This window comes from Haliaeetus albicilla, chromosome 24 (genome assembly GCF_947461875.1).
Source record: "Haliaeetus albicilla chromosome 24, bHalAlb1.1, whole genome shotgun sequence".
Taxonomy (NCBI): domain Eukaryota; kingdom Metazoa; phylum Chordata; class Aves; order Accipitriformes; family Accipitridae; genus Haliaeetus; species Haliaeetus albicilla.
The window spans coordinates 21,121,502-21,133,925 of record NC_091506.1 but is presented as its reverse complement, the minus strand read 5'-3'; the positions used below and the strand labels follow the sequence as shown (position 1 = coordinate 21,133,925).

At 36.8% G+C, this 12,424-nt stretch overlaps 1 protein-coding gene across 2 annotated transcripts in view; it reads right to left on the bottom strand.

Moving 5' to 3' along the window:
* Positions 1–3,349: 3,349 nt before the first annotated feature.
* The window catches only part of IARS1 (isoleucyl-tRNA synthetase 1), a 113,415-nt gene continuing 104,340 nt past the window's right edge, over positions 3,350–12,424 (bottom strand). For both annotated transcript variants that reach the window (XM_069769732.1, XM_069769733.1), the window contains 3 exons: positions 9,630–9,773; positions 8,482–8,634; positions 3,350–3,972 (listed from right to left, as the gene is read on the bottom strand). In XM_069769732.1, coding sequence (XP_069625833.1) covers positions 3,890–3,972; positions 8,482–8,634; positions 9,630–9,773 — 380 coding nt within the window. In that variant the 3' untranslated portion in view covers positions 3,350–3,889. The remainder of the gene's footprint in view (positions 3,973–8,481; positions 8,635–9,629; positions 9,774–12,424) is intronic.

Here is a 12,424-nt window from a genome sequence, read left to right as displayed (position 1 = left end):
CTGAAAGTAAAATTAAACTATAATTCTGCAACAAATTTATTTTTTTAATTACATACTCCTTATGTAAAAGGTTGATGTAAAGTTAACTGACCCAGCAGCATTTTCAGCAGCGTCCTCTGATAAACTCTGGTCTCATTCTTCCATTACCTGTTCTAAGCATATTGAATTTTCCCTTCTGCCAGCTTTTACTGATCCTACCAAAGACAGAAATAGCATTTATGGGCATTTCCATCCTTGTGATATGATCAGACTGAAGAGTGCAAGGGCACACTTTGATTTCTGTTCCAGTCATCACAAGCCATGAGGAGTATGTGGATGTGGACAGAAAGCCACAGCTGAGAAACTACAAGCAACGAGGTAAAAAAAACAACCCAAATGAACCAACCAACCAAAAACCAACCAAACAAAAAAAAAAACCAACACAGAGAAAGGAAAAGGAAGAAGGAAAAAGGAAGAATTAAAAGTTTGTGCAGTGAGGAAAGGAGACTGAGGTGAAGCAGAGCAAGGGAAGCACCAACGGGCACCACACACAATTTCTGATCCTGGAAATTAAGTCCATAAACCTGGAAAGAAACAGGTAGTGTAACTTTGTGCCCATACAACACCCATTTCACTTTAAAGAATTGGTACCTCAAAAAAAGCACAATCAACTACATGAAGAGACAACAGCTTTAACTCCATTGTTTACACTGCATGCCCTACAGAGTACAGCTACTTGAAAAGCTTGTCCTCTAATTTTTAAGCTCAAGTCTCATTTGGAAAAGAAAAACAGATCTTACTGAAGGATTTCTTGGGTCAACTTCTCTAAAGACAGATTTAGGGCTAGCTGAACATACTCCTTTCTTTGAAAGGTAATCCTTTGTGCTACACTGCCACTCGGAACGAGACTTTCAGCATTCCCTGTTTGCATACTGAGAGCGAGTGGAAGTACTTTCTCATGCTGTTCCAAAAGGGGTACCATTTACTTCCAGCTCAAGCAATATGAATATATAGCTGTATTTTACTCAAATGAAAGAAATGCAGCTAATTATCATTCAGACAAATCTAGGAGACATCCATACCTATGCAAATATCAAGCGCCAGGTAGGCAGCATCCCTCCATTAAGGCTGTGTCTGAATACAAGTGTTACATTACAGGTGCACTCTGTACCTACACTGTGGAGACTCAGCAAAAGCAGTTCAACATTCCATTATCTTTTTGGCCATATTTTGTCTCATTTTTTGTGGTATGACTAGAAACCCACAGGAAAGCATTCTTCCAGCCTCCTGTTTGCACATGAAGTTGTGGTGAAACAGCATTAAAAAACAAACAAACAAACAAGTGCTTCACATCTAGTTTGTAGTCTATCATCATCTCCTTTTCTTGAAATAATGGCTTGCCTCCCTTTGGTTTTTAGGTTGCTCTTCAGAGTACAGTATAAACTCTATTATTCCATAAACACTCTCTGAGAAATAGGTAATGGGTAGTTATGCTAATACAGCAACCTTCATGCAGCCTCACGCACAAACTAACCAGACTCATTTCAGGTCTACAAAAATAAAGTGCTGTCTTCGCTAACTTTGTCTTAAAGCCTATTGCCTTTGCATAGGTCTCGAAGAACTAAGGGACACACAGAATTATTAGCAATATTTTTCCTTCACCCCTTTCCTGTGAGTAATTTAAATCCTTTATCTCTGACTGTAAGTTTTATCAGCATGCCTGCATCTATTTTAACAGTGCGTGACAGGCAGTGCTATTCTGCAGAACATCTTCACAGAGAAAGCTCATGTATAAAGTCAAGGGAAAGGCCAGTTTTCATTCTCAGCATAAAGCAGTCATTTACTTAAAGAAAATCCAGGAAACCCAATTCAATTATACCTCATGTGAGGTATGAGATTATTGGACTAAGGTCACAAGAAGTATTTCTTCTCTTAAGGGCAGATTATTTTTTACATTAAGGAGCTATAAATATATTTGAGAAAGAAAAAAAATCTGTTTAAGATTATCTTTTTCTGTTTGTAACTCAGAGTGAATTCATAAGTCTTGGCTGGGCTTTTAATTCACTGGAAAACATATATGTGTGTGTGTGTGTATATATAAAAAATATATAAAAATAATATAATCCAGTTCTTACACAGAAGAACTTGGCCAGCCAACATCCTTAGAAATAAAAAAAATACACATACAAAAAATGCTAAATCCCAAGTAATTCTTTAAAAAAGCAAGTAATGTTGTCCCTTTAGATTGTCTCATTAAGAATGAGGTTAGATTGCAGTCATTTGCCATCATCACTTATTCTCCATAATAAAGCAAAGTTATTCAGCTTAGGAATAGCAGTCTTACCTTTGCAGAAGACATAACCTGGACATTTTTAATGTGAAAAAAAAACCCCAACCAACCCAAAACCAATACAAATTTGATTTCCATGTCACTACATCAATAAAAAGATAAGCAAGCTGACTTACAGGGAATGGTAGAGGGTAATGTCCAATATTCATTAAACTGAACAAGCCAGTGTTTCAGTAGGTTCAGACACTGACATTTTTAATACTGATAAAAATAATTTTATGTAAGCTGAATGCCAGAGACTTGATTTACTTCAAATGAGTATTTACAATTTTGGTATGGTCCACTAGAGCACAGTAGTTACACAGAAACACAGTTATAGTTATAGTTATTCCCACTAACACAGTGTTATCACAGAAAAGCTTTGGTTTATATTCATAGTGTAAAGATGAAAAACAGAGCAATGGAAAAACATGCTAAGCAAGACTTTGTTATTCTTACAAAATATTATTCTCCATTAATACTCTTGTTCACAGTGTATGTAATCTTGTTCTCAGGAAGCTAATAATAAAGGCACAGCAGTGAAGGCAGCTGCATGCACGTATACCTTCTGAAGTTCAGTATGCTGTACAATAGCAAGTCTCAAGGCTGATTAACAACACTACTGAAATACAGTGAAACTTAAGTGTGCTTAAGTTTCTAGTTTAAGATAACTAGTCAAAAAACATCCTCAAACTGAAAAAAGGTTGCCTGTTATTTCACTTACCTACAGATACAAAAGTTACCATTAAAACATTTGGCAAGTTACATCAATTATTATGAAAACTAAAAACCCAACACTAATTTCAATCTAAAACTGCTTTTAAATCTGAAATCAAAGCCAACAACCCTCCCCAAAAACCCTAACCAAACAAAATCCCCAAAACCTGTCAGTATCACAATCCAAACACTCACTGGCATTCATTGTGGACGTTTTCAGGTTTTAAGTTTCTCTAGGTTTTCCTGATCTATACAGTGTGCTAAGTGTTATCTTCTTTAGAAAATGTAAGGAAGCAAAGTACTCTGAACTCAGGGAAACAAGAGTTTGGAGATGAAGCAAATTTATTGTTCCAAGTGTTGAAATTAGGGAGCATTTTAACTCAACAGCCACATACTTCATGAAAATCCAGCTAGTATGAATGAACAAATCCAGGTAACCCTTAAATAAGTTTCAAAGCTATTGTAACATGGTATATATATATCATAGAGCCTTGTAGGTAACCCATGGTTTAGAAAAATCAAAGATGCCCTCTGCATAAAGGGCAGGCAGAGAACAGCATCACTGAGGTACTAGTCCCATTTCTTTCAGGCAAATTACTGCATAGATATCTAAGGTTAAGGAGTTCTGAAATTTTTCTGAACAGCTTTTACAGTATCATAAGATAACATAATGAAAATACATTGTATTCGAAACCAAAGAGCAGCATATTAGACATGCACTGGTAGAAAACATCCTGTGTGCAATTTGAGATGTTAAAAGTACCATACACAACTTGGATGTTAATCTAAAAGCATACTAATTTAATTTGACTTCACTTTTTGTGGAAAAAAGTCTACATGGTTTTATTCATAAAAATGGAATTCTCAACATTCAGCTGTGGTGGGTATAACACAAACATACACAGTCTTCATGTTCAAGTTCTTCATGGAGATGTCCTTTGTGATCTCTGAACCAAGAAAACAAGAGAGAGACAGAACACAGTTAGTGCTCTTGCTTACAGGTAAAACTATGAACTTTTTTTTTTTTTCATTTATTCAGACAGTTCTGCTGGTTCAATCAAAATGGGACTAGGACAGAAACTGCTCAGCTCAAAATTCCCTCCTGTTAAAGCATGGTGCATTAAAGGAAGGGTCACCACTCATCAGGATTGCCACTCCAAGAGCTGAAGGTACTGTTCTAGGCTACAAAGTAGATTTTTTTGAAAGCCTATGTCAGCCCACTGCTCCCCACTTCACATCCAAACAGAATTATCTCTAGTCCAGAAAACTATTTCATAACGCAATGATATGAAGTCAATATTAACAATACACCACAATGCACTGAAAATCAGAATCCCTTATAAACATTATGTAAGAATGGCCGTACAGAGATCCATCTCCTCTAGTATCCCATCTCTGACAGAATATAAAACAATGTACATGCAAAGGAGTGCAAAAATAAGAACATGCATACATTAACTTGAGCTTTATATGTGAAGCAAGGATTGTAGTAGTATCTGCTGAAAAAACTAATGTTGCAATCTTGTCAAGTATGCATGAAGAATTTCATACCACACCAGATCAATTCCTTAAGTCTTTTCATAGCTGTACACACACTGTTTGGAACAGTAATAGGATAAAGTCTCCCCAGAAATGTCTTCTAAGGATACAGCATACTTCCAACAGGTTGATTTGGGTTTATAATTATTTATGAAACACAAACACAAAATAATTTTACTTTGTGGCTGCAAGTTGGTAGGAACTGGAAATCTCTTTCACTATTCTTGCCACCTTACAGAACATTTTTCCCAAGAAGTTAGGTGCTTCTTAGCTCAAGGCTTCCCAGCAGCCATCAGCTGTAGCAAACTACCCCATTAACAGAGCAGATTGTTTTGAATACTGGGAGGTAGAGCTCTGGAACAAAAGTAATCTGAATAACAAAGATACCAGAGGTCTCTTTACTAAGAAACTTCAAAGTGGTAAGAAACTTCAAAGTGGTAAGAAACTTCAAAGTGGTAACCACAAATACATCCACTGAAACCAAAGCAAAAGAATATTGGGGGTTACAGTGTTTATGCTGCACACTAGAATCCCTATACACAACACAAGCAAGTAAAAGATAATTTTAAATTTTGGCACTAGCGTTAGCACAAATGACAGATTAATAACATTTAGAATGCCTGGGTGTTTTTTTCAGTAGAAACCATTTTGTAGTGTACTGCAGTGTATCACAGAACTGACGTCTGATATTCACACTGCTCCAACTTGGGCTCACCTCCAGCTGAGAGAGACCAAGGCAGCGTGTGTGCGGTGGGGGGAGGCAAGTCTGCGAAGTGCATCCATGGAGATAATGTAAAAGCCGCTTAGTTTTCAGTAACATGATGTCCAAGTGAAAACTGATTCTAGAAATGGCAGCAAGGAGTTTTGTTTCCATGTAACAGTATGCACGCTCCTTCTAACGTTAAGGCCCCTATCTTTCTTTGAAAAATATTTCATTTTTAGACTGAGCAGATATAGTCTGCATTGAAGTTTAAAAGCCATCTATTAATTAAAGAATTAAAAAGCCCTTACGGATCATGATGGTACTGTTTTTAAGGAGTTCTCTTCCAGTGTAGTGCTTCTGCTTTAAGCAGCTGAATACCCATCTACAGAGCTAAAAGTGTGGAGGAATAATCCAATTCAGCAATTAGGGCTTTATTCCCTCATTAACCTTCCTTCCCTCCCCATGAAAATGTTACATCAGTACATAAAAAAGTTATTTTGGTCTGCAGAAGCAGCCAAACAAACTACGAACTTGGTCTCAAAGTCTTTTTAATTATTTATTTTTAAAATCCTGAAAAATGAGGAACTACATGAAGGTACTATTTTCAGCAGTGTTTAACACAATAATTACTTTTAGAAATTGGAAACTTGATTTATCAATAAGATGTAAGGACATCCTCCTTTCTGTGCCAGTTCCTCCAAAGGAAGGCTTTGAAGTTATCACGTTAACAAGTATTGCCTTCATCCCAAATGTGTCTTTCAATCGGCTACCTGTAACTCGTGTTTAAATCTCATGAATAAGCAACGGTCACCACTTTGACATCTATTTATAGAATGTTTTTCCAGTACTACAAAGGGGGGGTGAAAACCACATTTTTTAATGAAAAGTTGGCAAGCTTTTGTGCAATAGACAGCAGACGCCCAACTGCCTGTACCTGACAACATCTATAAAAATAATGTTTGCAAAACTGATAACTCATTTCCCACTAAGTGATTTTTTTTTTTCTTTTTATAAAACAGGCATCAACCTTCCAATTCATGGGTTACTTTCAGCAAATGGTTCAAATGGTTAACAGCAAATAATTTTTTATTTTTAGAATAAACTATGAAAAAAGCTACTGAAGAGACTGAACTTTTTTTGTTTTGAAGGTAGGACCTTGAAATATATAGATAAAAAGATGAATAGAGGATTACAAAGTTGCAACAATACACATTAACATTAATTGACCTAATATTTTTCCACAGGCATCAAACTATTTGTTTTATATGCAGCACTTATTTATCATATAAAGAGATCTGAAGATAAGGTACAACCTTTTAAGTGTTTGTACAATTAAAAAAATGTTATAAAGAGAGCTGCATCGTGAGAATTAATTCTGAGATAGCAGATGCATAGCTATATAGCATAAGCATGTGTTTGCTACACAAATAAACCTCCAGGACCAAGTTCTCTACGTTCTGACTCTAAGAAAGACCAGATCAGTTATTTTAGCCTTTGAAGAGTTATCAAATCTTATCTTTCACATCATCTGATTTGTCACTTTATACACTTCATTTGAAGTTTAAACAGTTCTGGAGAATTCATACCACAAATATGTTACAGTGATTCAACTGATTTCATATAGGTAAAAGGCTATATATTTTCCTGTTTTGTCAGTCACTTCCCTCTTTCAAAGCTCAAAAGTTTTCTACAATAGTTATTTTAGTATCTTAACTAAACCATATGCTGCTGTGAACCCCTTTTGCCCTGTAAGAATGACAGAAACCAAAAAAGAAATATGTATAACATCAATTGCTCCAGAATGGCTAAATTCCTAGTCAGCAAGGTTTCGCACATGAATACATTTTTTATTTATGTAAATTAAGTGTGGTTGATATACTTGGTTCTTACACCTTGTGCTGTTTCTAAACACTACAGTCTCCAGTTCTCTCTGTTTGTTAACACCATTCAGCACATTATTTTTAGCATTAGCTCAAACTATCACTAGAAAGTCTCATCAACATTTGAGATCCATTTTACTTACAAAAACGGCTTTCGAATAAACAGAGTTCAGGTCACATGAAATAAAAAAACCAACCAAAAATCCACAACAAAATCCCCACACCTTCCTTGCCCTGATTCTAATCTATCCTACCTGAATCCCTTCAGCCCAGGGGGGCGGCTAAGTGACCCCAGTTTTAGCCAGCTACACTAGAGAGCTACACTCTTCCTTCCCTCATCAGCTGACAAGCACCTCCTAAGGAAATTCACCCCATCCTAGGATTAGATAACTAGTTTAAACAAGATGTCTAACTTCTGGACAGGTAACCTAACACGTGATAAGTCAAGGTAAAGTATCATGTACCCCTCCCAAAGAGCTTGTAAACCATGCCACTATGATAAACTGGGGAGAGAGTCCTTTGTATCATTTCATTTGAAGAGCTGAATTTTCCTGAATACACAGAAATACCTGTTGGTTTTTTTACCATGTAGTTTTCAGTCCATTCTTCCTCTCAAATGAAGTCCCAAATCTTTCTCAGGTCTGACTTTTTAGCACTACAGGAGGCTACGTCTTTAGTCTTATCTTTGTCATGAATCAGAGATTTTTGTTTCTAAGCCTCACCATCTGTCTGTGGTTTTGGAAGATTCTTTTAACATTTCAGATACGTGACTATGTGATAAAGCTTCCTACTTCCCAGGTATTCTGAATGAATTGCAGCTGCCGTACCCTACCAAGTCTGACCTACTCACACAACTCTAAAATAGATTCGATACTCTTTTCCACCCACTCCCATTCTCCAAAAGGAAGGATGGAAGGAAAAAAAATATCATCTGCAACAATATGAATGTTACAGGAACAATTTGAACAGGCTCTTAAATACTCACACTTCAGACTCACTCACTTCTAAGGAAGAGATTCACTCTGCTTAATCACAGCAATATGTAACTACCATTTACATTGCTGACTGACCTTTCTAATTCAAAAGGAAGAAACTTTTACAGAATTTGTCTTGGCCATTTCATGAAAGGAATGCATTAGAGCTTTGAATTTCTAAATGTATATGTGTGCTTAAAGGATTTTACTGACTAACTTTTGAATTACTGGGCAAAATTAGAAAACAATGTGTAAATAGTGTGTGTTTAGTAATTAAACTAGAGCTCAGGTCACATTAGGTGCTCCTCAACAGAAACTTCCAAGTATCCTTGGACAAGCAAACCAAAAGTCTGTGCTTACCCTGAGTTTGCGCTTCATCCAGGAACAATTTTAGCCTCCGGCTTCTGAGCCCAAAAACTTTTGCCGTTTCATGTAGAAGACCTTGGTACGTTAATCCATTCTGACCAACAGGGTTTTCCATTAGAAGAGTTCCCACTGTTCCTTTCTGACATTCTGAACAAGATAAACAGTTGAATCACTATTGGTGAGGAATGATACTATTTCATTTGTCTTGGTAAATTGAAATTTAGGATTTCTTTTTCCATTTCATCTCTATTTCTTCATAGTGCTGAGTAATTACCAACATTGACCTAATAACAGATATTCAGTAAATAAGTTCATGAATTACAGAATCAGAAGTATAAGTGATTATTAACAGCTTGACAAACAAAAGAAAACTTTGCAGAATTCTTTACATGGGTCAGCAGGATAACCTAGAGACTGGGAAACGTGAAATATTTCAACAGGACACACAAACCACTCTAAACTACAGAAGCTCACAAAGCACCTTCTGTTCATCAAATCCCCAGTTAAAAAACACATTTTTGGTTCAAGTAGTGTCAATAAGATTCCACATGGACAGTCCAGAAAGGACTCATACCAGGGCAGAGATTAAGAGCAAATTACTAACAACGTGACATAACTGTTCCAACTAATAGCTGTTCCAACATGACGGTTCAGAGTAGAAATTACAAGATTAGCAGCTGTGAAACAGAATTACATACACACATCTGTACTCCAGATCAGATTAATAATACAATTCATGTGGCTTCTAAATAGCTCTAAGAAATGTTTCACAGACTGTTTACAACGTCTTGGTAAAGAGCTGGCCCCTCCTTCCTTTTTGGTCAGTTTTAGACTCAGCCTTTTAAAATAAGCTGCACAGGTGAGCTGATGATTAGAAATAGGAAAACAATGCTGAAGGGCTCCATTTAAATGCTGTCACTTATCTCAAACTGGCTCTCCTTTTTCTTTTACGAAAAGACAGAGAAAAGCTAAATATAAACATTGTGTTTATTAGAAAGCAAATACTAGGAAAAAAAATGAACAAAATCACCATCTGCCAGTGAAAACATAGGTATTTATCTTCATCAGTAAGCAACGGTGTCCAAAACTTGTATCTCAAAAAGCTTGGCCTGTAAATGAGGAGAGATCAGTATCCTACATACCTTGTGGTTTTGCATTCATTAACTGCAAGTTGATATACTGGCAGAGCAGAGCATCAGGGGAGTTGATCAGAGCAGGTGCTGACCCTGTTGTGACATGTAGTGTCTTTCCACTGAGACTCAGTAAGTCAGTTTTGTTTATCAGTTCTGAAAAAGAAAATGAGACCAGTCAGGCCATTACAGGGAAGCTGAGGGTCCAGTTCTCACTCGTTTAGCTGACAATGAGTCTAACTACTGATTCCACTGTGGAAGCGCTTCCCTCTCTGCAATCCTTCCTCGAGAAAGAGCATTTCTCCATTTTGAAAAAATGGAGTTTGTGCAGAAATATTTTGTTTTCTTAACAACACAGAATACTTCATCTGCTGTGGAAATTAGCTCCTATGTAACATTTCTTATGCATATAAATATACAACATGATTACTTATGCAATAAAAATAGTTCAATAACTTCAAACAAGCAAGAAATTACTCACTTAAGCCAACCATTTCTATCTCATTAAATTAAGACCTATGATCTTTGCCTATACCCTGACTTTCCTAGCTGAAACGGCACTGGATATGTGTCAGTATGCAACATCAGGACACTCCCCTCATTCAACTCCAGATGACAATAAATGCAAAATCAGTGGCTGGTTAGCTCATGAATAATGCCCCCTGCATTAATATTTGTGTTTAATGTCAACAATAGCTGATGATTCAGCAAATGACTCCAGCCATGCATATTGAGAAAATGGTGGACGATCAGACCCAAAATAGGACCCATGTCTCAAAGGGGTTTAGAAGTAATACCAGCACCCTGAAAGCACTCAGATGAGAAGCTGATGAGGTTTCTGTAATACTAATGAAATACGTACGGCTGCATTCTGCACTACCTACATGAGCCTTTCTGTCAGAGGTTAAATAAAAAGCTGCTGATAGCCACAACATTAAAGATACAGAGAAATAACATCACTTTCTGTTACAAAGCTTTTGCAGCTACAAAAGAACTCCAAAGGCCAAATCCAGTAAGAATTAAGACATTTAATTTCTTGCAAAAAGTGTGTGTTGCCTACAGAACAGGCACATCTGTCAGCTCTTTCCAGCAGGTTTTCATTGCGTATCAGCCCTAGTCGCATGTCACTGAGCCCGAGCTTTATAAAGCTTATTTTCCATCAGTTCATCTGAATGAATTTCAAAAGCAGCAGAAGTGGCACTCCTTTTTCCAGGGATGTTTATCAACTTAAAAATGAAAAAAACCCCAAACCAACTAACAACCCCCCCCCTCCAAAAAAAACCCAAAAAACAAAAAACCAAAACAAAACAAACCTCCAAAAGATGAAAAGTAATCACAGACTGGAAGGTCTCAAAATTTTGCCAACTGCCACAGAACATCAAAGCGCGAGGCACTGTGGAAGGCTTATGAGACTGCCCTAAGGAAGGATGAAGACCTCAGACTGCATCTAAGATTCTAAAAAGCTTTAAAAAAAATAAATCAATTTCTAGCTATCTATCTAAGTATCTATCTTTAAAGAAAAAGGCAAAATTTCATTGCTGCTTATAAAATTCAGTTATCAAGAATGAAGATTTTATGATAGTAGCCATCCGCTAGCTACGCAAACACTTCTTTGGTATGTTTGAGGTGCAAGGCACATGATGCTCAAGCACAAGAGGGGTCTTTGGTTTGGTTTTACTTCAAGGAAAGCAAGAAAATAACTGAATTAACAAGTGGAGAGGAATTAACAAGATTGCATCATAGGGAAAGGGAGCTAGCAGCAGGTTTTTCCTCACGTAACCTTAAAGCAGCACTGCCTGCCATTTACATTCGGTTCCTGGGTAGGAGACAGCACTAGTGAGCAGGGGGCTTTATAGAGCAAGAAACACACGGCTCAAGTAACTTCGAGTTTGACATTACCCAGTTGCCGGGATCTGTACAGATCTATGCAGGGCAACAGAGCATGAGCTACAGGAATGGTGGATTTGCGTATTTAACAAATCTAGCATTTTGCATTACAGGACCGCTGACATTTTCACAAGGAAGAGCTCATGTACAGTGCTGTCAATGGAGTCAGTTCATATAACCCTCTAATAAGAGCAAGAAAAAGTGGATCATTTTTTCATATATAACAATAGACTCGAAAACAAGCAGATATTACAAGTGCTCATCAATATTAAAGTCACTTTTAAAGTCAGTTCTCCCTGCAGCTGAGATTGAAGTGGTAGTGCTCTCCTAAGGTGCCTTACAGCCTCATGGCCTTTTAAAAATTAAAGATTAAAAAAAAAAACCTCTTTTTGTACTCTTGTTCAGAAAACAGTGCTAAGAATAGAATTAAAAACATAAATTAGCCATCTGAAAATCATAAAGATGAAATAAGACATGGACTAAGAAGTTTGTAGGAGGATTTTTGCCGCACCACCCCCACCCCCCCCCACTTTTTAAGCCCTACATCCCTACATGATTTACAGCTTCATTTATTCCCATAAGCAAATTTAATTTTTTTTAATAGGTCTTTTTCAATATGGGCTGCTTCCATGAAAGCCAAGTGCAAATCAAAAAACATTCCCAGTAAGAAGTTCAGAAAGTTTTCAGCTTTTCAGCAGTCCAGAGCAAAAAGAAAGTCACAGACAACTGTTTTTACCATCTGACTTGAGCCCAGCCTCTTTCCTTTAATTTTTTTTTTTTTTTTTTTTTAATGTAAAAAGAGACAAATTCTATTCTCAGTTTCTGAAGGTCAGTACAAATCCCAGAGCCTTGCTCAGTGTTTGTGCAGTTACTCAAAATACTTCAATACACGGTTGGGGAGGAAATGTTTATCCCATTAT